The 27,722-nt window shown below is 33.9% G+C and overlaps 1 protein-coding gene across 2 annotated transcripts in view; it reads right to left on the bottom strand.

Annotated features, from left to right (window-relative positions):
- The window catches only part of ATF7IP (activating transcription factor 7 interacting protein), a 66,263-nt gene extending 51,482 nt beyond the window's left edge, over positions 1-14,781 (bottom strand). The window contains exons 1-4 of one of the 2 annotated variants that reach the window (XM_012652174.1): positions 13,189-14,781; positions 6,015-6,101; positions 4,575-4,720; positions 2,611-2,748 (exon numbers count right to left, since the gene is read on the bottom strand). In XM_012652174.1, the coding sequence (XP_012507628.1) occupies positions 2,611-2,748; positions 4,575-4,720; positions 6,015-6,101; positions 13,189-14,776 (1,959 nt within the window). In that variant the 5' untranslated portion in view covers positions 14,777-14,781. The remainder of the gene's footprint in view (positions 1-2,610; positions 2,749-4,574; positions 4,721-6,014; positions 6,102-13,188) is intronic. The other variant, XM_012652175.1, reaches the window with a different exon arrangement.
- Between the last annotated feature and the right edge of the window lie 12,941 nt (positions 14,782-27,722).

Raw genomic sequence — 27,722 nt, 5'->3', positions numbered from 1 at the left:
TCTGGTGGTACACTTTAAAATAGTTATTTTGGTATCTGAATTTTATTTCTATAAAAAACAAAATGTCAAAACAATACAGAAAGAGATGGGAACTAAATTGGGAACTATTTTAAAGTGTATGATTTAATGACATTTAGTACATTCACAATTTTGTGCAACCACCATCTCTATCTAGTTCCCAAATATTTTGCCAACTCAAAAGGAAACATTTAAAAAATAGCATGATGAGGGCAGATCATTACGGGTGATTGAATATAGAAAACGATATTAAGTCAAATGTCCATATGAACATTAATAGTACTCTGTAGGACAGTGAAGGAACTGGTGGGTATTAGAAAGAGTAGATCGAAAACTAGAAGATTCAAATTAAAAATCAAAAATGAATACTGGATTGACTGGTACACAATTGAGGAACTTGGACTACACAGAAGAGAAAGAAGAAAGCAGTATTATAGAAAGATTAGTACAAGGCTATGGAAGGACCAGAAAAAAACTTAAAAACTAGTACCAGAGTGGTCACGTAAAAGGTTGTTACTATAATCAAAGAATTGGGTAATCATGGCCTAGTGAAAAGTGAAAAGAATTGAGATAGTTTTTTTAGAAAATAAAGAAGTTGTAATTTGGCAACTCACTGTGTATTTAAAGTGATTGAGAGGGATTGTTTTATAAGAACTCATGAACTGTCAATAAGAGGAGTAATGTAAAGATATTCCCTGAAGAGTTTTCCAAGAATTCAGAAATCGTCACTAAGAGGAACATTTGTAGTGAAGATGACTGGTTTGGTGTTGGAAAAATTCAGAGTCTGAGACTACAGAAAAAACAACCAAGTGCAATGTTCGTTAAATGTTAAGAGATCTGTACTTGCACCTTAAGTGAGAATATAGGAGTCAAAAACTCAGGTTTTAAAAACATGAAATCATAATTGAAGCCATGGGACTGATGAGAAACAATTAATGAAATTATTCTTTTATATATTCAGACATTTTCAGATTTAATTCAAGATTTTCAGTAGTATTAGTAAAATGAAGTTTTAAAAAACCTACTAAATATGAGAAACAGGGCTAGTTTTACCCTAAACGATATATTAAAAATACAAAGATCTTATTATTAATAAAGTATCACATGAAACAAAATTAACAGTATGAAATCAAGGAAATAACTTTAGCCTGGGAGATATAATACACCCAATTCTAGTCATATTTGGCTACGATTTGGTTCATAACTGAAATGGTGATTTAACTTTCATGGATCACTTTTCTCTCATCTGTAAAATAAGGCTCTATAAGTGGTTTTACAACTCAGCATGTTTAGACTATGTTCATATTTAAAATAGCCTAATAGAAATGGTACTTTTACTTATGACAGAATGAATGTACTAATTCAAATTTCCAGTTTCTTAGTTTTGGAATAAAACAGATTACTATAGCATGAAACTACATGCTCATTTCAGCTAACCAGAAGCTCTGGCACTGTATGTTAATATATAGCTCTATTTAATAAAAAATGAAAAGTAGTAATTAATAAATATGGATTAGTACTAACATCTTTGAAACATACGGTCCATGAAATGAAGTAGACTAATATAAAAAGATTCCCTCACAAATATTATTTAGTACTTATTATGGCATGCTAAATGCTAGCCTTTTTTCAGTGACGGAAAAAAAAATTAAGAAACACAAAGTTGGCCAGGTGCGGTGGCTCACGCCTGTAATCCTAGCACTCTGGAAGGCCGAGGAGGGCAGATTGTTTGAGCTCAGGAGTTCGAGACCAGCCTGAGCAAGAACGAGACCCTGTCTCTACTAAAAATAGAAAGAAATTAGCCAAACAACTAAAAATATATATATATAAAAATTAGCCGGGCATGGTGGCTCATGCCTGTAGTCCCAGCTACTCGGGAGGCTGAAGCAGGAGGATCGCTTGAGCCCAGGAGTGTGAGGTTGCTGTGAGCTAGGCTGACGCCACAGCACTCTGGTCCGGGCAAGAGAGTGTGTCTCAAAAAAAAAGAAAAAGAAACACAAAGTTAGGTACAGTAATTTCTCAGTCTCTGTTATAGGTTCAACTGTGTCCCCTAAAAGTTCATAAGTCTGAACCTTTGGTACTTCAGAATGTGACCTTATTTGGAAACAGGGTCATTGCAAAGGTAATTAGTTATGATGAGTCATACTATAATTAGTCATACTGGAGTAGGGTGAGTCTGCTAATCTGGTGGGAAATTTGGACAGATACAGGGATAACTCTTAATATGAAAATAAAGCCAGAGATCAGGGTGATGTTTCTACAAGCCAAGGAACACCAAAGATTGTCAGCAATCCAACAGAAGCTAAAGGAAAAGCATGGAACAGATTCTTCCTTCCAGTAGAGCCCTCAGAAAAAACCAATACTGCTGACACCTTATCTTGGACTTTTAGTCTCCAGAACTATCAAAAGATACATTTCTGTTGTTTAAACCACCCAGTTTATAGTACTTTCTTTACAGCAGCCCTAGCAAACTAATACAAGCTTATGTTTAGAATTTAAATTTATTTTACAGTCAACTTCAAATGCATATTCCAGAAAATAAGTTATAAAAATGATGACACATGGGTATACAATTCAAATCAGTGTACAAACCTGTAGTTCATTAAGAACTGTTTTATGCCTCTTGTTACATTCAATCTTTTCCACTCGTGTTTTCAATTCTGCCAAAGTCTTATCAAATACGGCACACTGTAGCGCACACAATTTTTCTTCCAGCAACCACTGTATAACCTAAAGAAATATACATTCCTTTGTTATGCAAAGCAGGCCTTCCAGCAAGCAGCAAAGAATAAATATTCTTAAGTACAGATAAGACAGTAATGATGTATTAGCTAATTTAATGAATAAAACATGCTAGAACTCATTAACACATAGCAGATTTAGCTCTCTGCTAAAATTCTCCACTTCTACATATATAATATATACCTCAAGAGGGTAATATATACTAAAAATAGAAAATTTCCAGAGGGTAAAATTTTGGAAATAATTTCAAGGTATAATATTTCATGCTCAAACTACTTAAAGGATCAGCTTTTAAAACTTCTGTTACAGATTGATATTTTTGTGAGATACACTGAGAATGTCACTGCAATATCAAATTTCTATAACATTTCTAAATGCCTACTCAAAATTTCCATATTATCTCATGATGGACCTACAATAAATAGGACATTGGTACATGTCCATGAACCATGCTTGAGTAATAATGTTCTAAAGAATTAAACTCTCAGTACACATGAAAGTTTTCAAAATTCTTTCACATAGCTACCTTCATAATTCTAACAGCTCTATAAAAAAGAATGAATAAGTGTTATTATCTCCATATGCCAAAGAAAAGAAACAAGGAAGAAAGAAAGCCACTTTTTTACTGCCTCACTAATCCTTTTTCTAGGAAGTGCAGATATTTGATCTTAGTGGAAACACGTTGGTCTAACACTTATTTACAATTTCATCATTAAATATATAAGATCTTAAAAAACTAGTATCACTTGCATTTCGTATCCCTCTCTCACAAAAAGAATTTGCTATAAATATTTGTGAATATGCTTTGAAAAATATAAAAAATACTGAATATTTTATTTATTCTTTTCTGAGACAGGGTTACTCTGTCACCCAGGTTAGAGTGCAATGGTGTGATCATGGCTTACTTGTAACCTCCAACTCCTGGGGGCTCAAGTGATCTCACCTCAGCCTCCTGAGTAGCTGGGATCATAGGCATGCCCCCACCAAGCCCAGCTAATCTTTCAATGTTTTGTAGAGATGGAGTCTTGCTATGCTGCCCAGGCTGGTATCAAACTCCTGGCCTCAAGCAATCTTCCTGCCTTGACCCCAAAGTGCTGGGATTATAGGCGTGCAACGCACCTGGCTGCATACTGAATATTTTAATTAATTCTATCTCTAGTCTAACAGATACAGGGGGAGGTTTTTCAAGTCTGTACTTTAAATGCTCCTTTCCATAGTCCTTCTAAAGCACTGACTACCATTTTTAATACTAACCCTAAAGTACATAAAAAAGAGCTTAGAATGTACAGATTTACAACCATAAAATCAGCTTATTATAAAGATTAAAATATGAATATATATGTATATCAACATGGATGAAGCAGAGCTAAAAAAATTTTTAATGAAATAAAATAAAATGTTAATATGTAAAACTCTAATATTTCTTTTTCACTATAAGATAAAGTTCAATACGGGAAAAAAAAAAGAAAAGCTAAAAAACGATATTCACTTTTATTACTAAAGCAAATAAAGGAAGAAGTCATCGTATCTCCAGAACCATTTTGATAATCATTATCATCTCTAAAAAAAATTATGTAGCCAGAAAGAAGTCACAAAGAATTTTAAAATTAAATTATTAAAAATAAAATTAATTTGATTTAAAATTAAATTAAATTATCACAGAGTAATATACTTTAGCTCAACTACTTTCTTCAAGTTCTCTCTTTCTATGAGAAACCAGATATGACAGTAAAATACAAAATAATGTCAAAACCTAAAAGAAGAAAGACAGTGGTGCTTTTATTCAATATGGCTTTTAACATAACCTATAATACCTTTTGAAGCTTCTGGTTAATGTCTCCTTTGGCTGTAATCTTTACTTGAAATTCTGCCTCATATTCTTCTTCCATATATCGTCGACGTTTGGACTGTACGTTGTCCATATCCTCTGATTTAGAACGTTTTCTTCTGGAAAACTCATCTGAGAACAAAACTCACATTGATCAGTCAGGTGTTTTTATTATAGACTTTAATGCCTATTATCTATCCTCAGCAAAATATTATTTCTATTACAATAGCATTCTTAACCAATTATTTTATAAATTGGTTTTGAGATCAGGAAAATAGGTGTATAGCTTTTAGCTTTAAACTTGAAATGATTTCAATATGCTAAATAAGAACCTCCTCACGGTTAAGCAATGCACATTGTGAACACAGAACATTCTTTCCTTGAAAATACGTTAAGATGGAGAACTATCTAACAATTGTGTCAGGCAGAAGATAAAAAAAATCATCTCATACTCATTCCCTTAGCTAAATTTCATAGTGTGTATGAATCCTCTGACAAACTACTTATTCTATCATAGATTTCTAATAACATTTAATTCTTCCTCCTCAAGTAAATACAGAAAAAATCATCATCACTTTAGGAAAATAGCATAATAATAGTTATTCTCAACATATTCTAATGAATTTCAACTATATAAAAATAATAAAATTAATGTCATTTATCATGTACATTTAGCAAAGAATATATACTCAAAAATCTTCACTTAGAAAATTTCTATTTCAAATATTATTAATATTTGAGAGATCATAGGTTAATTTTATCTTATCTCTTTTGTAATATCTAAAAAAATTAAAACACTGAAATCTCCACATTTTTTTAAGGCAAATGCTATTATGTGACTATAGCTATCCTTATCTATCTCACTCTATATCCCTATATATATGTCTACTTTTTAAAATCTAGTTCTATTCTACAACTTCTCTTATAATTAGCACTTACCCATGGAGAGCAGCATCACAGGGAGAGTTACAAAGCCCTGGTTTCCTGACTTCTAGTCCAATCTTTCTATAAACCTAATAATAGTCTATCATTTCCCCCTCCCATGAAGCTTAAGAACCTTAAGCAGACTGAAACACATACTTCCATTTACTTATATCAGCCTAGACAAAATTCTTATCATCCCATTCTAAACATATATCTAAAACAATTTCTCAAGATACTCAATACCTTATTATGTTTTAAGCTAAATCTTTCTTGTGGAACAATAAAATATATAAATAAACAAAAGAATATATTGAAGTGTATGAAGTAATACTTTCAGAGATTCTTGAGTTAGCCATCAATGAAATGATTTAATTGTGGCTTACTTAAATTGCAAAAGTTAACAATCATTTCATGGGCAGAAAAGGATATTCCATGGCCTTAAATACAGAAACAATTATTATTATTTTTAAAATTAATGCAAGTTTGTTTTGTACATGCATACTTTTCTCAGAAGGTCTTTCATCTTCTTCATGTATTACTTGTTCTTCTTCCTCAGGTTTGCTGTCCTTTTCATTACTTTCTACTTCTGCTGTAACAAATATAAAAAAGGAAATCTTACTTTGATTGGGATTCATAACAGCTCATTAATTTACATTTTTGGTTACTATCCAGTTACCAAACTAACCTTTTATGAAATCAGAGTCCCAAAATGTAAAATTTTTCGGGGAGAAAGGGAGCAGAAACTGATAGAAATGAATAACCAAGTCCATATTCAACTGTTCCACAATTCATTACAAATTCAACATGGGAAAAAATTATCAGTATAGATTTTAAAAGAAAGAATCTTATTCAGTAATTTTCTGTCACCAATAAGATTAATAAAATGTGAAAGCATTTAGATTCCTCTACATTCAACTATTAAAACTAGAATAGTGGCTATGACAATTATAAAAAAAAAATTACAAACTACTGACAAATTCAAAATACCTAATATTTTGACCAGACAGGTTGAATCATTATGTTACTTTAATGGTTATGAGCTAGTTTATAAATAAGGAATTGAAAAGCTATCTTAAATAAAAACTTCACTTAAAAATAATACTTACTTTGCTAACAGTGCCAACAACTGAGGCAGGCACTTGATATATATAACTTCATAGCCTCAATATAATCCTACACTGTAAGCAGTATTTTTTGCCACCATATAGATGAGGAAAGTAAAATTCAGAAAGGTCAAGTAATTTTCACAAGAGACATATATGATATAACAAAGAATGCTACCAAAAAGATTGCTAAAAATGTCTATGAAATTATATTATGTTACAACAAATAAAATTTCAGAGGTACCAGAAATGGCCTTTGATCAATCAATCTCCTCAAATAACTTAATCATTAAATGGGGGATAATGGGACTATAATAAATCACTAATGTTTGAACTTCTATTTTTTGCCCGTTACATCACTGCAACTAGCTTCTCAGTGGCTTCAATAAGGTATGCTGCTTCATCATATTCTACAACTAATATTAAATAAGCAATATAAAGTATATCACACTATATAAAGACTTTGATATGACATTCCTTCTCCATATATCAGGGTTTTAATCACAATAGCCCTGAGGACAGAAGTCAAGGCTAAAAAAATTTAGAAGACCTTTTAGGTGAAAATAGGCAGAGACCAGGATCACTGATGAACCTATTAAGGTTCTATAAATATTTTATTCACACTAAGATAAAACTAAAAAAGCTAACACAGTACATAAAGATTACTAAAACTATTTTGAACTTTAAAATAAATGAGTATTAGAAAATTAACTTTCCATTTACTACTGTTTGCTCATTATAAATATTTTAAGATCTCATCTCTCAACCCCAATTTCAATGAAATGAAAATTTGTTTTGCTTTCTTGTAGATAGATCACAAACTCATTACAATATATTTTTTCTATATATTTTTTTCTGTTTCTTCCTCATTTTAACACTGACAGAAACTCCTGAACTTCTTAGTCCCCAGAGTTTCCAGAGACAGAGAGTAATTGGGTTGCTTGAGATAAAAGGTTTACATAGTCTTTATTTAGCAAATCCTCATATCACCCAAAGCACAAAATTAGCCATGGCTCCAATTAGAATAACTGCAAGCCATAGCATCCAGAACACAGCAGAGTAAATTGGCCTGATTTGATCTGCCTCTTTTATGCATATGTTAGTTCCCTCTCTGCTTACAGATATGTGAAGTTTAGCTTGGGATTCCTTCATTTTACTCAAAACTTCCTGCTATCATCCAATTCCCATTTTGCAAATATACCTAGATGATACTACTGGATTCTCAATACTTAAATAAAAACACTCATTGAGATTATAGAATAGATTCACAGAACTACAATTTATGCTCAAGTTTTATGTAATGGAAAGAACTTGGGATAAGAAAAATGGTATTAACAGATTCTACAGAGAGGGATTAAGGCCCTTTATTTCTTTAATTTTTTTGTACATAAAGCCTCTAGAGAATCTGAGAGTGGGCCCCCTCCAACCCAGAATAATAATCAAAGGCCCTTGCACACAATTTTATATATAATTTCAAGTAGTTCTCAGGACTCTTGAAACTCATCCAAATAATTAGATTAATAATGTCTTTTCTAGAATCTGTCCTTATTCACAGGTAACTTTCTGTAGTAATCCTTCTGGTATTCTTGAGTATAGCCTCATCACAAGTTGGCAAGGTTTCATGGTTCTATGTGTGGTATTCTTTCCTTATAACCATACTAGACAGTAAGCTCACTAAGGACAGATAACTGATCTTGTAATTTTGGTAACCCTAAAAACTTTGAGAAAGAACTGAGGCAAATTTAATGCCTATCTGTTTAATACCTATCTGATGCCTGTTATCTTTAATAAGGTTCCATTAAGTAAAGGTAGAAAAGTGTATTTGTAAAGGATTACAAGATAGAATTTATATTAGGAAACTTAAATTTCTCATTTTCAGAATTACACCATACAGAACTTTATCTTAAGGAAATATAGACAAAAACAGCTGCCTTAGATCAAGGGTTAAAAAACTTTTTTTGTAAATGGCCAAAAAAACAAGTATTTTCAGTGGACCACATGGCCTCTGATACAGCTACTTAATTCTGTACTTGTGGCAGGAATCAGCAATAAGCAATATGTAATATGTAAACAAATGATCATAGTTATGTTCCAATAAAACTTTATTTACAAAAACAAATGGGGCCCACAGGCCCATAGTATGCCAATTCCCTGCCTTAGATTACTGGTTCCATGAAAATATCTAAAACAAAACAAGAAATTCCTACAGACTAATTAAAGACAACATACCCATTAGAAAAAATGGGCAAAGGAGATGAAAAGGCAATTCATAGGTAAGAAACTACAATAGGGCAATTATATTAAGATTCTGAACCTCGCAGACATATCAGAAAAATGTGGCATGACTGGCAATTTCTTCCAGAAATTTCTTAAAGTATTATTTAACCAATACAAAGTTGCAAATAATATCCTCTGTATGAATTTTTATGCTACTTATTAACGTAAAACTCAGAGAAAAAAAGCTACATTTTATTATCTCACATTCTTCCCCTCGCATTCTCTCTGAAATCCAAATCAGACTTTCCACTCTATCATTCACCAAAACTGCCTCTTGTCAAAGTCACCCATGATCTCCAGGTTGTTAAATATTTCTCTGCCATCTAACTCGGACGCACAGCAACATTTGATATACTAAACAGTTAATTACTCCCTCCTCAAAATAGTCTCTTTACTCAGCTTTTGTAATACCAAAACGTCTTGGTTTTCTTCCTACCTCAACAGCTGTTCTTTCTTGGTCTCCTTTGCTGATTCTTCCTTATCTCCCCAACCTCTAAACATGTGGAATGCCAAGAGCTCAATTCTTGGATCTTTCCTCTTCTCCATTTATACTCACTCTGTCTGAGGTGATTTCATCTAGTCATTCCAATTCAACTAATGTCTATATGCTACCTACTCCTAAATTTTTCTGTACAAGTCAAGCCTCTGCTCTGAAATCCAGACTTATATATCTAACTTGGGCAATAGTAGTCACTTGAAACTGATCTTCCTCCTATATTTCTCCTTCCAAAACCTGCTTTATTTTTGGTCCCCCTCAACTCTAAAAAGAAAAATCTGCAACTTACACACCAGTGTATAGGACTAAGAGGCTCCACAAAGAGAAGCCAAACACCTAAATAATAGCTAAATATAAAGGGATTGAGATGATAAAGGATTTTAGCTGAATACAATAAACAGTCACAACAAATCATCAGTAAATTTTGATTGATTAAATCATGCCATTTCTACCGCTGCTAACCTAAAGCAAAAATAAAAGGAAACCTTGAATTCTATTCCCATGCAATTATCCTTATTAGCCTCATTTCATGTTCATCTGATTTATCTTAAAGATTCAAGGGACAAGGGGAAAAAAAATCAAAAATCTGTAATAAAGATCTACAAGGAAATTACATCAGAGTTTAAAATTTGGTTTACTCTAAAACAGATTTTTCTTCTCAAAAATCTTACTAAGATATAGTAGTATTTTTTAAACAGCAAGTAGAGGAGGTTAATAGAAGGAGAAATGGCGCTAGCTTTGCTAACATAACTTAAAGAATGGCCGTGAGAGGACAGACATGGAATAGTAGCTGGAGAAAAGTATATGGTATGGAGAGTACATGGACGGTATGACTAATAGATATATCTCCTCTAGTGTTGTCTGAAGTTTCCCAGAGAGAGAAATCTTTATTTTGCTAGCCTTCTTAAATAGACTATGATTTTAATAATTTAGTATCAGTTATTATTCATTATATACTATGCCACAATTGGTAGTGTCTTCAGGCCCATTAAGGTATCCATAATACTTTTTTTAGTTCTTTCTCCTACTTTTATAAAATTAAAATTGCTTTTCTATTTGCTTTCTGATATCGTTCATTATTTTTGTTGCTGCTCGTACACATCCTAACTCGCTACATTTAAAACAAATTTGCTAAGTGACTGAAATGACAGGTTGATGATATTTTCCCATTAATATACACATAAATGTTTAATAGCTAGAAGGAAGAGCCTGTACTGAAACCAGACTTAAGTACTTCAGCTAATAATACTGTGTTCTGAAGACATTAAAAATTGGTCAAGATGGGCGTGGTGGCTCACGCTTGTAATCTTAGAACTTTGGGAAGCTGAGGCAAGAAGATCACTTGAGGCCAGAAGTTTGAGCCCAGCCTAAGCAAGAGAGAGACAAAAAATTAGAAAAATTATTCAGCATGGTGGTGCATGCCTGTACTCCCAGCTACTCCGGAGGCTGAGGCAGGAGGATTGTTTAAGTCCAGGAGGACAAGGCTGCAATGAGCTATGATGAGACCACTGCACTCCATCCTAGATGAAGAATTGAGACTCTGCCTCCAAAAAAAAAATGGTTAAGAATAAAGAAACTGATTAAAGTAATACCTTAGTAAATGCACAGCAACACAAGACATGCAACAGATTCTGCTGCCATGTAAAGAGAATAGAGTACAATTTAAGAACCAATTAAACCCACAATACACAAAATTTCCTTCAGAGGAGAAAAAAGACACAAAATAAAAGTTTAGTTACCAGCTAAGAAATTAAATCTTGATTAAACTTACTGTGCTAATAGCATACATCAGATTAAACTAAAGGCAAATAACCAAAAAATAAACCCAACTTTGAATTTTTAAAGTATATAATAAGGATGGCTTAATACTCATCTCTCTGTACTTAATAGCATTGTGTGGGATGGTCTCCAATGTCAAGATTCTGACATAAAGTTAAAATGTATAAACTCATTAAATTATAAGCTGCAATTTGCTATGACTTTCTCATACAGAGGATCATAAGGCTTTTAAAGAACTTGCTCCAGTGTCACATTCTGTATAAATATTTATTGAGTGAATGAGTGAAGTTCACCCTAAACAGTCATCTATTATCTTTCTAAAATGTAAATTTCATCATATCATTCTCCTCTGCTTGAAATCTTTCAATAGCTTCCTAGTGCCAATGCTTTGGCATTGTAACCAAGGTCCTCCATTATATACTTCTCTTATATCATCAATTATTCATTCAATTTACAAATATATCCTGGGCACTTACTGTGTGCCATGTACTGTTTTGGCCTGATGATGGTGGCTCAGAGCAGGGGTGATAATAGTTATGAACTGGATTCTAGATCTATTCTGAAGATAGTACCAATAGGATTTCCTAATAGATTGAATATGGGGCATGAAAGGGGGAAAAAAAGAAAGAAGGAATGGTTCCAAGGTTTCTGGCCTGAGCAAGTAGGATGGAGCTACCATTACAGGGAAATTAGACTCATTAAAACCCTATACTATACAAATATTGAAAGGCAAGGCTTCCCTGACTACATTTTAGGCTCTCTTAAAGTTTATCCTTCTCCACACTCCCAGAATACCAATTTAACATTATCATTGTACTCACAGCCTTGTATTTAATGACCTGTGATTTAATTCTTGCGTGCATCCTGAGGGCAAGTACTGTATTTTATCTTCAAATCTCTAGAACCAAGAAAGGCCTGAACTGTCTCTCTCTGTAAGTTTAGTTGAATGCACTTTGAAATAAAATGTCATCTTTAAATAAGAAAAAAATTTCTACCTCCAAAAGCTGGTATGATATACTACTGGGGAAGAAATTTTTCTGTGTCTCCTAGCTCTGCCACTGTTTTTGTTTCCTAATCCTTGAACAAAGCAGTGTTTCCGTTAGCAAGGTAACTCCTTTCATAGATGTCTAAATCTGAGAGAATGTGATACAATGGGAACAGAAAGGTATTCATGCCAATCTGAGGAAGACTGAGAAGGTTTCATGCAGGAATGATGTTTTTTAGTGTGACCATGAAAGCAAAGTAGAATTTTTCTCATTCTCTTTTTCTCTGGGAATAATAAAAGAGATGGGAGAGATAGATATTGAACAAATCATGAAGTTTATATAACTTTTACATAAGGAGTTTGAATCAACCTAAAAGTAAAAGGGATCTATCGAAAGAGAGGGACAATCAAACAAGAGAATTGGTTATAGGGAGATTATCCAGAAGATGAGGGGAAGAGAGCAGGTTGAGTAGGAAGAATCAAGAGGGCTGAGGAAGCAAATGGGTAAAGTCTTTACTGAATAGATAATCAAGCTTTAAGCTTTCTGGCTTACAACAATGGTGGTGTCATTCACTGGACACAGAATATTAAAGAATAAGATTTCATTGAGAAAATTAATTGAAAATATGATATTTTACACGTGAAACGAAGTAGCAGGCTTTTGGATTCTAAATTATTTGTTCCCTAAGTGACAACAAGAAAGAACGATTGCTAGGACTCTGATCAATTATGTACTCACTTCACTATCTCAGCATTATGGTGGTCCATTTTACCTCTATTCTCAGACTATAAGGGCCATATTTTCTACTTATTTTATCTCCCTTTTTAGCACTTAGCACATGTTGGTCACAAAGTGGGTACTCTGTAATTCTGAATTCTATGAAGTTAAGAATCTATGAAATTAGATCATTCTGTAAAGTTACCACCATTCTCAACCTTCTCTACAACTAAAAGAAATTTAAAACTTTATAATAATGTTTTATTAAACATTCATTAAAGTTAATAAAAATCTTAAGAATTTAAATAATATGCTAACCTGGAGAGCACATTTCATTCTGTGATATAACTTCAGACTCATCTTTTTCACCTGAAATATCCTCTTCATCAGAGAGGACCAAAAAGGCTTCTTTCGGCAAACTCTCACTATTGTCTTGTTTAGATGGTGAACCAAAAGAACCTTCCATTTTCTCTTCCAAATCTGGATTCGTCTCATCAATTGGGAGGAGAGAAGTTTTAGAAAAGCAAGTAAGTTCATCCTCAGCAGGTGCAAGCTTTTCCAAAATAGGAATGATTTCATCTGTTTCCATAGAATCAGTATTTTCTAAGATATTCTCATTTTTGTCATCTTTTATAACACTTTCACTGATGGTTTCTACAAGGTCTGCAGAATTTTCATCTTCATTCTTTTCACCTTGATCAATTTCCATACTACTTGATATAGCCTCTTCTCTAAGAGCAAGTTCTGTAATAGTATCTTCCTCTACCTTCTTTTCATTTTCAGGAGGTAGATCTGAACAAATAATTGTACCATCTGTTTCTAGAGTTTCTTCATTAGCATCGACATTACTATCAGCTTTATTTTTCTCATCAATTGAGTCCTTACTTTGAATTTGCTGTAACTTTTCATCATGCCCATTTTTTTCAAGAAAACCATCAACATTATTGCTACTTGGTTCTACATTGTCAGTTTCAGGAACTGGTTCACAAACTGGTATAGAACTTGGTTCAAAGGTGGGATCAAAGGCTGATTCAGAAGTCAGCTCACTAGAGGCCAGTTCACCAGTGGCCAGATCATCAGACACCAGTTCACCAGAGGCAGGATCACCAGAGGTCAGATCACCAGAGGTTGGATCACCAGAGGCCAGATCACCAGAGGCCAGATCACAAGAGGCCGGTGCTCCAGACCCCAAATCAACAGAGGCCAGTGCTCCAGGGGCCAGGTCACCAGAGGCTGGATCATCACAGGCACAATCACCAGAGACTGGTTCACCAGAGACGAGTTCACCAGAGCTGGCATCACCAGGGGTGGCATCATCAGACGCAGTATCGCAAGAGGTGGCATCACCAGAGCGGGAATCACCAGAGGTGGGATCACCAGGGGAGCAATCACCAGAGGTGGGATCAGCAGGGGAGCAATCACTAGGGATGGGATCACCAGAAGTGGGATCACCAGAGGCCAGTACTCCAGAGGCTACATCTCCAGCAGTCAGATCACCAGGGGCTAGATCTCCAGAAGCTGGTTCAGCAGTCACTTGAGAGACTGGTTCAGGAGTTACGTTATTAGGAGACAAAGGTTCACAATTTAAATCATCATCCTGCTTGTTTTTTATATTAACATTTAGGATACAGGGCGTTTCTTTCCATTCTGTTTTACCTTCCTCAGGGTCAAAACAGATCCCTTCAATGCCATTTACCTCTTCCTTGTCTTTAATATAATCCATATTTTCCAAAGGTGAGGTTGGGTCCAAATCTCCATTTTCATGGTTGCCATTTAACAGCTTGACATCAGTTTTCAAAAGTTCTTCTTTGACCTTGTATACCACTTCAAGTTGTTGACGATCGCTCACTCTCATTGTTTTTCGAGCTTTAAAGACTTTTTTCTGAGGTTCTTCTATACTATCCATTGTGAATCTTTAAAAAAAGAGAGAAAGAGAGTTTAATAATTAGAACAGAAACTACCTAATTGTAGACTCACAGCAAATTTATCTTATAAGAGAAACAACCAGCATACTTCATGTAATTTTTAAATAAAGACATATAGAAAACTTAATAATCCTTGCTGTGGATTAATTTTCATATTTATTGGATTTTTGTAATACAAAATTGATAATGGCTACAGTCTATACCAGTAAATCAATTACTAGGAAATATTAGGGAAAAAGGGACTAATTTTCAACCGGGCATGGTGGTTCATGCCTGTAATCTTAGCACTTGGGAAGGCTAAGGCAGGAGGATCGCTTGAGCCCAGTGAGCTATGTCATGCCACTGCACTCTAGCTGGGGTAACAGAGCAAGACTCTGTTTCAAAAAGAAAAAAAAGGGACTCATTTTCATTCTCAATATTGGAATTCAGAGTATGGGGGAAATGAATAAACAAAAAATGCAGATGAAGTTAAAAAGTACATGAAGGCTGGGCATGGTGGTGTGCGCCTGCAGTCCCAGCTACTCGGAGGCTGAAGTGGGAGGACCCTTGAGTACAGGAGTTTGAAGTTACAGTGAGCTATGATCACACCACTGTACGCTAGCCTGGGCAACAGAGTGAGACCTTGTCCAAAAAAAAAGTACATGAAAAAAAGGAAAAGAAAAATAAAAGTATAACAATAAAAGCAGTGAAGGAATGAAAAACAAGTACAGAGATAAGGAGAAAAAAGAAAAATTAAGGAACAGGTAAGGAAAGATAACATTTACAACCAGGCATATCTAGATTAACAGAATGTAAACATATATTAATAAAAGATTAACCAAAAGAAAGTGAAGACAACTCACAACGGGAGAAAATATTTGCAAAGCATATATCTGATAAGAGACTTGCATCTAAAATATATAAAAACTGTTTCATATATAAAATATATGAAAACAGTAATAAAAAACCAAATAACCCAATTTTAAAATGGGCAAAGGACTTGAATAGACATTTCCACAAATATGCCAATAAGGCAAATAATATGTAAGCAATAAACATCCTTAATCAGAGAAATGCAAATCAAAACCACAATGAGATAACACTTCACACACATCAGGACAGCTATAATCAAAGAGAAGTATGAGTACTGGCAAGGATGTGGAGAAACTCGAATCTTCGTAAAAGGCTGGTGGGATTGTAAAGTGGTGCAGCTGCTTTGGAAAACAGTCAGGCAGTTCCTCAACGTATTAACCCTGCCATATGACCCAGCAATTTCACTCCTAGCTATACACCCAACAGAAATAAAAACATATGTCGACACAAAAACCCATATACAAATACTCACAGAAGCACTACTCATAATGGCCCAAAACTGAAAACAACCCAAATGGCCAGCAACTGATGAATGGATAAATAAAATGTGGTATTATCCATACAATGGAATATCACTCAACCACAAAAAGAAATGAAGTACTGACACATGCTGCAACATGAATGAACCTTGAAAAACAAGCTGAGTGAAGAAGTCAGTCACAAAAGGCCACACACTGAATGATTCCATTTATATGAAATGTCCAGAATAGACAAATCCACAGTGACAAAGTAAATTAGCAATTGCCTAGGGTTGGAGGTTCTGGGAGGAAATGAGGGGTGGCTGCTAAAGGGTACAGGATTTCTTTATGGGGTAATGAAAATGTTCTAACATTGACTGTGGTGATGATTACACAACTGTGAACGTGCTAAAAACTACTAAATTGTATACTTTAAATAGGTGAATTATTTGTATGTGATTATATCTCAGTATAAGCTGTTACAAAAGAAGAAGAAAAGGTTTAAAAAACATATTGTAATGTGTTCTCTTTTTTGGTTAAGTTTTGCTATAGTTTTATCAATTCTATTTATTTATCAAAGAATGAACTCTTATCTTGAGTGAAATTTCTCAGTTTTACATCTGCTTTCTAGTTTCAGTGATTTCCCCTCTAATATTTATTTCTTTTCCCTTACTTTTTTTTTGAAATGGTTTAATTTGCCATCTGTTTCCTTGAGGTTCAAGCTTAATCCTTAGTTTTCAATCTTTCCTCTTTTGGAATGTATACATATAAAGCTATAAATCTCCCTCTAAGAGCTGCTTTAGTTGCATCTCACATTTTAATGTATCACATTTTCATCATTATTCCGTTAAAGTACTTTGAAATTTCCACTGTGATTTCCTCTTTTATCTGTGAGTTATTTAGAAGTGTTTCTTAAAAAGATAATACATTATGACAAAGAGCTCATTTAAAAAAAGAAGGTTGGTTTCATATCCAAAAATCAAGCAATGTCTATCATGAGCATGTCATGAAGCATTCTGGCTTTATTTCATCCCCACCAAGGTGTCCAATTGGTAAGTTTTGTCTAAACTGAATGAATGTCTAGTACCAGGTTGTTATTGACTGAAATGTGCAGCTTCCCCACTCAAAAAAGATATATCGGAGTCCTAAGCCCCAGTACCTCAGAAAATGACCGTATTTGGATAGGGCCTTTACGGAGGCCCTATCAAGTTAAAATAAGGTTATTAGGGCAGGCTCTAATCCAATATGATTGGTATACTTACGAAAAGGAGAAAATCTGGACACAGACAGACATGCACACAAGGAGAATGCCATGGGAAGACTGGAGTCATGCTGACACAAGTAAAGGAACTACCAGAAGCTAGGAAGAGGCCTGAAATAGATCCTTCCTTAGCACCTTCCTTAGCATGGCCCTGACAATATCTTGATTTCAAACTTCTAGCCTCCAGACTGTGAGACAATAAATGTCCGGTGTTTAAGCAACAAAATAAATAAAATTTTTTTAAAAAATCAAGCAATTTAATTCACCACATAAACAAAACAGAGGCGGAAAATAAAGGATCATCTCAACAGATAAAGAATATTTATCTGATAAAATTCAACACTGATTCATAATTAAAACTCGGGAAACTAAGAAATGAAGGAAACTTATTCAGATCTGATAAAGGTTATCTACAAATAAAACTACATATATCATACTTAATGGTGAAACAAGATCAGAACCAAGACAAGGAAATTTTCTGTAACCATTTCCATCTTAACACCTGATCAGTGCAATAAAGGCAAGTAAAAGAGGGCAAGGATTTGGTCCTGAAGAAAGACAATGTCACCAGTGAATAGTGGAATAAAACGAAAGTACTTTAAGGATGAAGATGTACAGGAGTCAAGAATATTGCTTTCATATTGGATATTCACTTAACCATCACCATCACCATCACCAATAGGAATGATAGCAGCATACACTTGCTTTGGCCTGAGAAAGAAAAAAAACCAGCCCCTGATGTCTGGGCTTAAATCACACAGCTAAGGCCCAATGTTGTTAAAACTAGTCTGGGCCGGGCGCGGTGGCTCACGCCTGTAATCCTAGCACTCTGGGAGGCCGAGGCGGGCGGATTGTTTGAGCTCAGGAGTTCGAAACCAGCCTGAGCAAGAGCGAGACCCCGTCTCTACTAAAAATAGAAAGAAATTAATCAGACAACTAAAAATATATAGAAAAAATTAGCCGGGCATGGTGGTGCACGCCTGTAGTCCCAGCTACTCGGGAGGCTGAGGCAGAAGGATTGCTTGAGCCCAGGAGTTTGAGGTTGCTGTGAGCCAGGCTGATGCCACGGCACTCACTCTAGCCCGGGCAACAAAAGCAAGACTCTGTCTCAAAAAAAAAAAAAAACTAGTCTGGTACTTGCAGCTAAGCCATGTTGTTCTGCTGTGGGACATAAAACCTTCTCACAGAACATTCAAGTCAGGCAAGGTCACTGTGCAACCCACAAAATACCAATACCCCCAACCTCCACTAAATGAGCGACAGGAACTTTTTTACCAATTACAGCTTTATCCTCACAATAGTCTGTCCTCCTTATATAAATAAGACTTACTGAGATACTGAAATATAGAATTGCCCCCATTTCCTGATGTCACCCAATCCAGAGTAAGGATCGACTTCCTTAAACTCTCCCCAAATTAACCCAATCTATAATATACTATAACCAAATCCTATGCTAGGCTTTTTCTAATATCCTCTTACTGACATGTGCTTTACAGTTTCCCTACAGTGAACACTCCTCCCTCCCTGCAACAAAAAGTAAACCTAACTTGTTAAATTACAAGTGTGTCCCTGGTGTTCTTGGCTGAAGGGCATAAAACAGTAAGCCTAGCCTATTTGCTGGGGGCCAATACAGCTTAAGAATCTTATCACTTTGCCACATAACTTTGTGGTACATTCTATCTTCATTCTCTCACATTAAGCTGATTACTTAAGACATATTTCTTAGTCTTCCTAGCTATTTTATTTAAATTATGAAACTAAATAAATCTACTTAGAAAAATTACTTTTCAATTAAACAGAAACCTCAATGCAAAATTATAACAGGCATTATTTTAAGGGTTATTAAATAAAGTTTAAAATTTCACCTTCAAGGTTTTTCCCTCCCCATCCATTACAAAGTCATATTAACTGCAAAATTTTCTGCAAAGAAGATATAATACAATGCAAATTTTGTCACTTTTCCTTGCTGATTCCAAACATACAAAATAATTAAATTTATAATATTAATATAAACAGTATGGTTACCCTTTAAATATTTTCAAACACTGAACTGTCATTCTTTTGGACTTTGATCTCATAATTTCCACATTTCTCAGATGTGATATGAATAGCTGGCACCAGTTGCCTTAAAAGTAAGCTTCCTTTAAAAAATTTTTTTTCATGCCTTTTAGTAATCCAATTAAGAACATGAATTGTAGCATTACCACTCCTTTAGAATTTGTCTAGCAGGTTTTCCGGTCCTCACCGGAAGACCACCCCATGCAAAAAAAAAACAAAAAAACAAAAAAACATGAACTCGTAGACTGTGGAGAGACTCATGGATTTGAATTCCAGCTTTTCCAGGTACTTACTGTGTGACACTAGGCAAGTTACTTAACATTTCAATTTCTTAGTTTCAGCTACCTTAGAAGGGGAATAACATCAGTAACTGTCACAGAGGTTGTGGTGAGGATTAAATGAGGTTCTATATGTTAAGCACTTAGAATGTACTCAAGCACTCAATAAATGTTATCGTCATCATCGTCATCTATATATATTCAGGATAAACTAAAGAGTCTGAGACAAATTTCTCATAAATACTTTCGGTATTTCATATATGAATCAGAAAATCGAACATGTAAAAGTCACATTTAATATTAAATTGCTACCACCAAATAACATTTAATAAAAATAAATATAATCCAAAGCAAACTGGTTTTATCAAAATTGTCATTAAATTCAGTAATAATAAAATACTGTAAAAAGAATTACAAAATAACTACCACCCATACCCACAAGGGAGCACACTACAGCCATTTACCAGATCTTTCATGGGTGCTAAGTGTAATGAAAAACAGACAAAGCAGTAAGGAAGTAGCAGGAAAAACCAGTTCAAACTAGTTCGGCCATATCTGTGCAAACCAATCAACGGTCTACTCTTAGAAATCTATTTTGCATAAGCAGAGCATATTTAAGAAAGATACACATTAGAGAAGGGTGTATTACCTGCAAACAAGTATCCATGGCTATAGCACCCGAATAAAATATTTAATTCTGCCGTATGGGGCTACAACGCCATTCATAAAACAATTCAACAAAATAAATACCACTTTTTTACATGGCAACACTAGAATCATGAAGCTTTCAAATGACTGTAATTCATTTTCACAGAAAAAAGCATTTGTATTTTACAGCAGAAAATGTCTGCCATATTTAGAAGTAACTGCAAAACATGATGAACTAGTTTCTCCTGAAAGTATTATTTTCATGAGTAAAAGAGTTTTTAAAAATGTTTTTAAGTCCCTACTCTATATATTATATATTCGGATTCAAGAATGGGGGGGGGGAGGGAAATATTATCACTAATAAAATCTTTTCTACAAGAATTTATATTTAAATAACCAGAGAGGGGTTGTATTACCTGCAAATAAGTCTCTATGGCTTAGAAATTTTTTTTCAAATTTTTGGTAAATTATTTTTAAGGAAAGCCCAATGAGCCTCTTCTTCTACAAGTGAAAACACTACTTTCTTTTCTGCTTCATCCCCCTCCACCCACTCCTTTCACTCCTCTTTCTAGCAAAGAGATCATAGCAAAGAAACAAAGGGAAGCTGTTATGTCTTAGCCTAAAATCTGCCTGTTCAAAAAGCTCAAGAATTTAAGTGGCTGTTCAAGAGCTGCTCACAAACTCAGCCAATCAGCAGCCAGCATTCTGATTCCTGCCCAGCAACAGGAGACAAGACAATAAGGTCAGAGAAACATAGTTAAAAAAAAAAAAAAAAAAAGAAAAACACCTGTATCTGCAATACTTCAGTGTGGTTCTTTGCCTGAAATAAGTAATCTAGAACATAGTTTACATAAAATCCTAAATCCATATAACATGCATTAAATATATTATACACACAAATGAATATTTCTTGTATCTTTTATGCTACTTTATCTTGCTTTAATAAATATTTTTGAATGTTTCCAGAAATATAAATTAATGTCCTACTTGGGAAATGAATCAAACATTGACAATATATAAGAACATATTTTTCTAAACAATGCAAAACGCAAATGTAAATTTCTAAAAGAAAACCCTGTAGTCCTTACATTTATAGAACATTTATAATTAAAACTCCAGCAAAGCCTTAAATCTGAATAACTAACAATTATCTTCATACCCACCTACCACTATTATTATAGATTTCCTATTCCAAAAATTAACAGTATTGTGGACCCAAAGGATTACTAGGGATAGCATTACAAAGTGTTGTGTTACACAGAGTCACATATCCCATGTTCTCACCATAAGTGGGTGCTAAAAAATGTTTTATACAAATTTGTAAAAATGTGTATGGACATAGTAAAATGATAGGCAATGAAGACTCAGAATAGTGAGGTGATGAAAGGGGGTGGATGATGAGAAATTAATTGGTATAAAGTCCATTAATTGGGTGATGGACACCCTAAAGCCCTGACTTGACCACTATGCGATCTATGTGTGTCACAAAATTGCACTCGTACCCACAATTTTATACAAATAAAAATAAAGTGGTCTCTACTGCACTGAACTAACTTAGTCTAATTCATCCAGTGAAAATAAAATGTCTGATTCTTGACAACCTATATTGAATAGTATAAGTACAATTAATACATCCTTTTCCCCTTAACTGCCTTTGCAGCAGGTTATAAAAAGGTTGCTATCAGTTGTCCTTTTGAAGCTACAAAACAAAGGTGTGAATTACAAAGTAAATATTTATGTAAATTGAAATTATTCTTATATTATTCTATAGTTCTTTAAGTGTCATAAAATAAACAGAAAATCTGTGATCAGAATATTTTTTTTCTCAAATCCACTATCTATTAACAAGTTTTAAAAAATAAACCTCACTTTTCCCCCTTCATTACAGATGAACCTTGTAATTTTTCAAACATACCCAAGAGGGAGCTTGCTGCAGCCATACTCTTAGTTATATAATCTCCCCACAGGAAAAATAAATCAACAGCTGCTTCAATGCTTCAGTCCAGTGAGAGAACTGAAATTCACCGCCTGATTGGCTCAAAGCTATAGCTGTCTAAAACCAATCAGACATCAGCGTCACAAACCTTGCCCAGCAACAAGGGAAGCAGATGAGGGCAAGTGCTCTATCAAAAATCCAAATGATGTGAAAATAAAGGTAAACAATGAAAATGAAACATATTAGTAATATAACCCCGGATGCTTTGTTTGAAAAACAGGTCTAATGGTAGGATTTCTCTGATTAAATAACTAGGGTCCGTACTGCTTTCCAAGAACAGCCTTAATTAGGTACCAAGATTGTTAGGTCAAAAAGCATATAAATACAAAGACTATATTAATTCAAAGTAATGAATATCTGATGAAATATACTTAAAAATAAAATCTAAATACTTAGAAAAAACATTAAGCAAAACCATTGAAACAGATATGGTACTTCTAACTTTGACAAAGTTGCTCCCAATTATATTCATGCTGTTACCTGACATTGGTATAACATTTTTCTGAATGATGGAATGCCAAAAATAATTTTATCCAAATTTGTTTTCACTAAATGGCTTAACTAAATATTAGTCAATAGGACTGAGTAATAACGACCTACTCTTAAAAAATCACTTTATGCTAATGATGAGAAATGCAACTCTGTTACTAGTTTCTTTAAGAATCCCATTCTCAGTTGAAAACTATATGCTTTTATTTTGCATAAATAAATTCTGCTTGGGAATTCTGTAATACTCCTGAAAATAAAATCATAAAGAATAGTGTGTTGCACAATAAATGCTAATAATCTGCTTTGCTGTTTACTGGTGAACCTGACAATGCAATGGCTCTCACTTTGACACTTACCTGCTCAAATTTAGAATACAGATTTTTAAATTTTTTTCATAAATACACGTTGTCCCTCAGTATCCATGAGGGATTGGTTCCAGGAGGACTTCCCATGGATACCAAAATCTGAGGGTGTTCAAGTTCCTTATATAAAATGGTGTAGTATTCGCATATAACCTGCACATATCCTTCTGTATACTTTAAATCATCTCTAAATTACTTATAATCCCTGATACAATGTAAATGCTATGTAAATAGTTGGGGGTTTTTTAATTAAAAAATTTGTGTCATCCTTGCGCAGGGGCCATGCTAATGTTCTCTGTATTGTTCCAATTTTAGTATATGTGCTGCGGAAGCGAGCACAATAGTTGTTATACTGTACTGTTTTTTATTTGCATTATTTTTTATTGTTGTGTTGTTAGCTATGAGTCTCTCGATTGGCAAAAAAGAACTGTCAATATCTATTCTGCCATGTTTTAAAAAAATAGTAAGTGATGAAATCTGTTCCTTATCTATCAAATACTCACAAACTCAATTATGGAGTCAATTACTGAGTGATCATAATATGTGATACCTCAACAAATTACTCCCCCGCCTATCATAAACCTACTGATTTTAGCTCAGATATCAAAATATGAAATGGAATATCCCCAAAACTAAATTTTAAAAAATAACCAACAACAAAGGAAATAGGGAATTTGCTTTACCAACAATTCTTTGAACAAGGCAGAGGTAAATCATGCCCTTGAAATTTTGGTTACATAAAAACTACAATAGTCATTATAGTCTAACTTCTTATTGCATTCACTGCTATGTTTTGAGAAATTCTAGGGTGGTCCACATGAAAAAAATGCAAGATACCTTAAAATCACTTCTGTAAGTCTATTTTTGGGATCATTTTGTTATAAGGGCAAATTAAAACTAACTGACCTGTTGCAACAAATGCCAGTTCAGGATATATTGATCAAATTACACCTCCTTAGAAAATTAGCTAATTATCCATTATTAAGGTCCTACCCAATAGCTCAACAAACTCCACCACCATCTATGCAGATAAGGAGTCAAATTACAGAAGGCCATGTATTTATTTCTTCAAGAATTTAAGAAATCATCTGTCCAACCATATTTTTCACATTTTGCTTGGGTGAATTAAAACACCAGAATGATTTATAAGAAGTCAATTTATAAGTACAAATGCCAGGAAACAGCTCTTACTTTTCTTAATAACCCAACCTAAGCAGAAAAATTTGAGAGCTTACTTACTTAACATGTCACTAGGTAGTAATGCAGTAACAACAAGAAGAAAGAAACAACACAAAATTTCATTGGCTAATAAGAACATTCTTCTTCATTGTAGGACATCAGGCTGGAAGTGAACAGCCCCTGCCCTGCAACTAGGTCCTGTGGCAGGTAGAAAAAACAAGGATGACAGTCATACAATATACAATGGCTTTTAAAGCTTTTGATTAGACACGGCGTACATCACTTCCACTCACATTCCATTGGCTAACATCAAATTATTAATAATCATTAAGGGGGTGGAGAAACAAAAGGCTCCCACTTCATGTCACAAGGCAAAAGGCAGGATATATAATCCTCTTGCAGGAACAGATAATAATTGTGATATATCACATAATCCACCACACTTTAAAATATATAATTATAAAAAGCTTAGCAAAACAGAAAGATTTCTGGATTAACAAAACAGGGTTCTACTCCACATTCTAACATTAGCACAGCAATCAACACCGGATAAATTACTTTAACCTCTAGATTTCAGTTTCCTCAACTGTAAAACTAAAGAAGTTAGACCGAATTCTTGCTAAGTTCCATTCTAGCTCAAATTTTGTTTTATTTATTAATGTCTGGCCACACTGACAGTTTTATAATTCCTTTTTCATTATGAAAAACATGCAATAAGACATGAAATCTAACGTAATGAACATTTGTGTACCCAACACTCAGATGAGAATTAAAATATTAGAAATAAAAACATAGGCCAGGTGCAATAGCTCACACCTGGAATCACAGCACTGTGGGAGGCTGAAGTGGGAGGATTGCTTGAGGCCAGGAGTTCAAGACCAACCTTGGCAACATAGCAAGACCCTGTCTCTAAAATAATATTTAAAAAGAAAAAAGAAAAAAGAAAGTCCCCTTTATAACACAATAGCATACTCCTCCTCTCTCCCTGACTCGAAATGCAAAGATAATAAGCATAATCTTGAAGTTAGTGTTTATTATTCCCAAGCATGCCTGATAAACTTCCCCTTTTAACTACTAAACTATATATATTGAAAAGAGAAAAAGCAACTGATGCTTATCAAGGAACAATTATATGTCAGACACCCAAGGCATATCCTTTTCTCATTTATTTGACAATTTATATAAACTCAACTTTACATATCATCTGAAGTAATAAATCAATAACCATGCTGCTATCATCCATTATACAGATAATAATTTTAACTTGGTAAGGTAAACAGACACCTAATTCAACACCACAATGTTTTCATCAGCATAGACACCCTTTTTTTATGCATTTTATTCTCTAAATTTTGATACCATTTTATCAGACCATTGAGCAGCAAACTATATGGTTTTTGCCACAATTGTCTTCACTATCTCTTTGAAAACGGAGAAGTCAGTTAAGATAATTGGTAAGGCTTATCTACAGTAAATGAGACTTGACAGTATACTCGTTCCCCAATTTGACCAGTCTGTTGATTGCTTCATTATTAGCTACAACAGTATTACCAGCAGCTTTCTAAATATTCAGTTATCTTATAAAAAGTAACTTATCCTCAACTTAACAATTAATAGCAGAATTCATCCACCAAACTAAAAATAGAAGGGAATTTCCTCAATCTGATAAAGGGCATCTTGGAAAAAAACCACAGCTAACATCATACTCAATGGTGAAAGATTTGAAATTTTTCACCCTAAGATCAGGAACAGAAAAAGATGTCTACTCTTACTACTTCTAGTCAGCTTTGAACTAGATGTTCTAGCCAGGGGAATTAGGCAAAAAAATGAAATAAAATTGTACAACTTGGGAAAAAAAAAGAAATAAAACTGTATCTATTTGCAGATAACAAAATCCTGTGTATAGGAAATAGTAAGGAATCAACTAAAAAATTATTAGAACTAATATATAAAAGAGTTTAACATGGTTGCAGGATATTAAGATACTGATATATAAAAATCCATTTTTTCTATACTCTTGAAACAAACCAAAAATAAAGAAAATAATTTCATTGATGAAAGTATCAAAAACAATACATTTAGCAAAAGAGGTATAAAACTTAAATACTTGAAAACTATAAAACATTAAGATATTAAAGATAACCTAAATAAATGGAAAGATATCCCATACTCATGAATCAAAGACTAATACTGTTAAGAAGCCAATACTCTTCCAACTGAGCTACAAATTCAAGACAATCCCTATCAAAATCACAGCTAGCTTCTTTGAAGAAATTGACAAGCTGATTCTAAAATTCATAAGGAAATGCAAAGATCCCAGAATAACCAAAACGATTTTGAAAAACAAAAATAAAAGTGGAGGACTCATACTTCTCATTCTCAAAACTTGTTACAAAGCTACAGTAACTCAGACAGTGTGGTACTACTAGCAAAAGGATGGACATATAGATCAATGGAATAGAAATAAACCCTCATATTTACAGTAAATTGTTTTAGATAAGGTCTACAAGACCATTCAAGGGGGAAAGAAGAGCATTTTCGACAAAGAGTGTTGGAAAGACTAGATAGCCACATGCAAAAGAATGAAGTTTGACCCCTATCTCTTGCCATATACGAAAAGTAATAACTCCTAATGAATGAAGCACTAAAATTTAAAAGCTAAAACTAAAATCTTAGAAGGAAACACAGACATAAACCTTCAATGACCTTAGAATAGGTAAGTGTTTCTTAGATATGACCCAAAGAGAGCAAGAAACAAAATAAGAAAAAAGAGTTTAACTGGACATTACCAATATTAAACTTTTTTTGTGCTACAAAGAAGACCATTAAGAAAGTGAAAAGACAAATCACATACTGGGAGAAAATATCTGTATATCATATATCCAATAAGAGACTTGTGTCTAGAATATACAAAAACTGTTATGACTCAATAATAAAAAACCAAATAACCGAAATTAAAAATGGGCAAAGGACTTGAATAGACATTTCCACAAATAAGCCAATAAACCAATAGTACATAGCAATAAACATGAAAAGATGCTTAATATCATTAGTTATCAGGGAAATGCAAATCAAAACCACAATGAGATAACACTTCACACACATCAGGACAGTTATAATCAAAGAGAAGTATGAGTACTGGCAAGGATGTGGAGAAACTTGAACCTTCGTAAAAGGCTGGTGGGATTGTAAAGTGGTGCAGCTGCTTTGGAAAACAGTCAGGCAGTTCTTCAACGTATTAAACCTAGAGTTGCCATATGACCCAGCAATTTCACTCCTAGCTATACACCCAACAGAAATAAAAACATATGTCGACACAAAAACCCATATACAAATACTCACAGAA

Source organism: Propithecus coquereli, unplaced genomic scaffold (genome assembly GCF_000956105.1).
Source record: "Propithecus coquereli isolate 6110/MARCELLA unplaced genomic scaffold, Pcoq_1.0 Scaffold381, whole genome shotgun sequence".
NCBI classification, from domain to species: Eukaryota; Metazoa; Chordata; class Mammalia; order Primates; family Indriidae; genus Propithecus; species Propithecus coquereli.
Note: the sequence above shows the minus strand (reverse complement) of the source record. Positions and strands in the feature narration are given on the sequence as shown.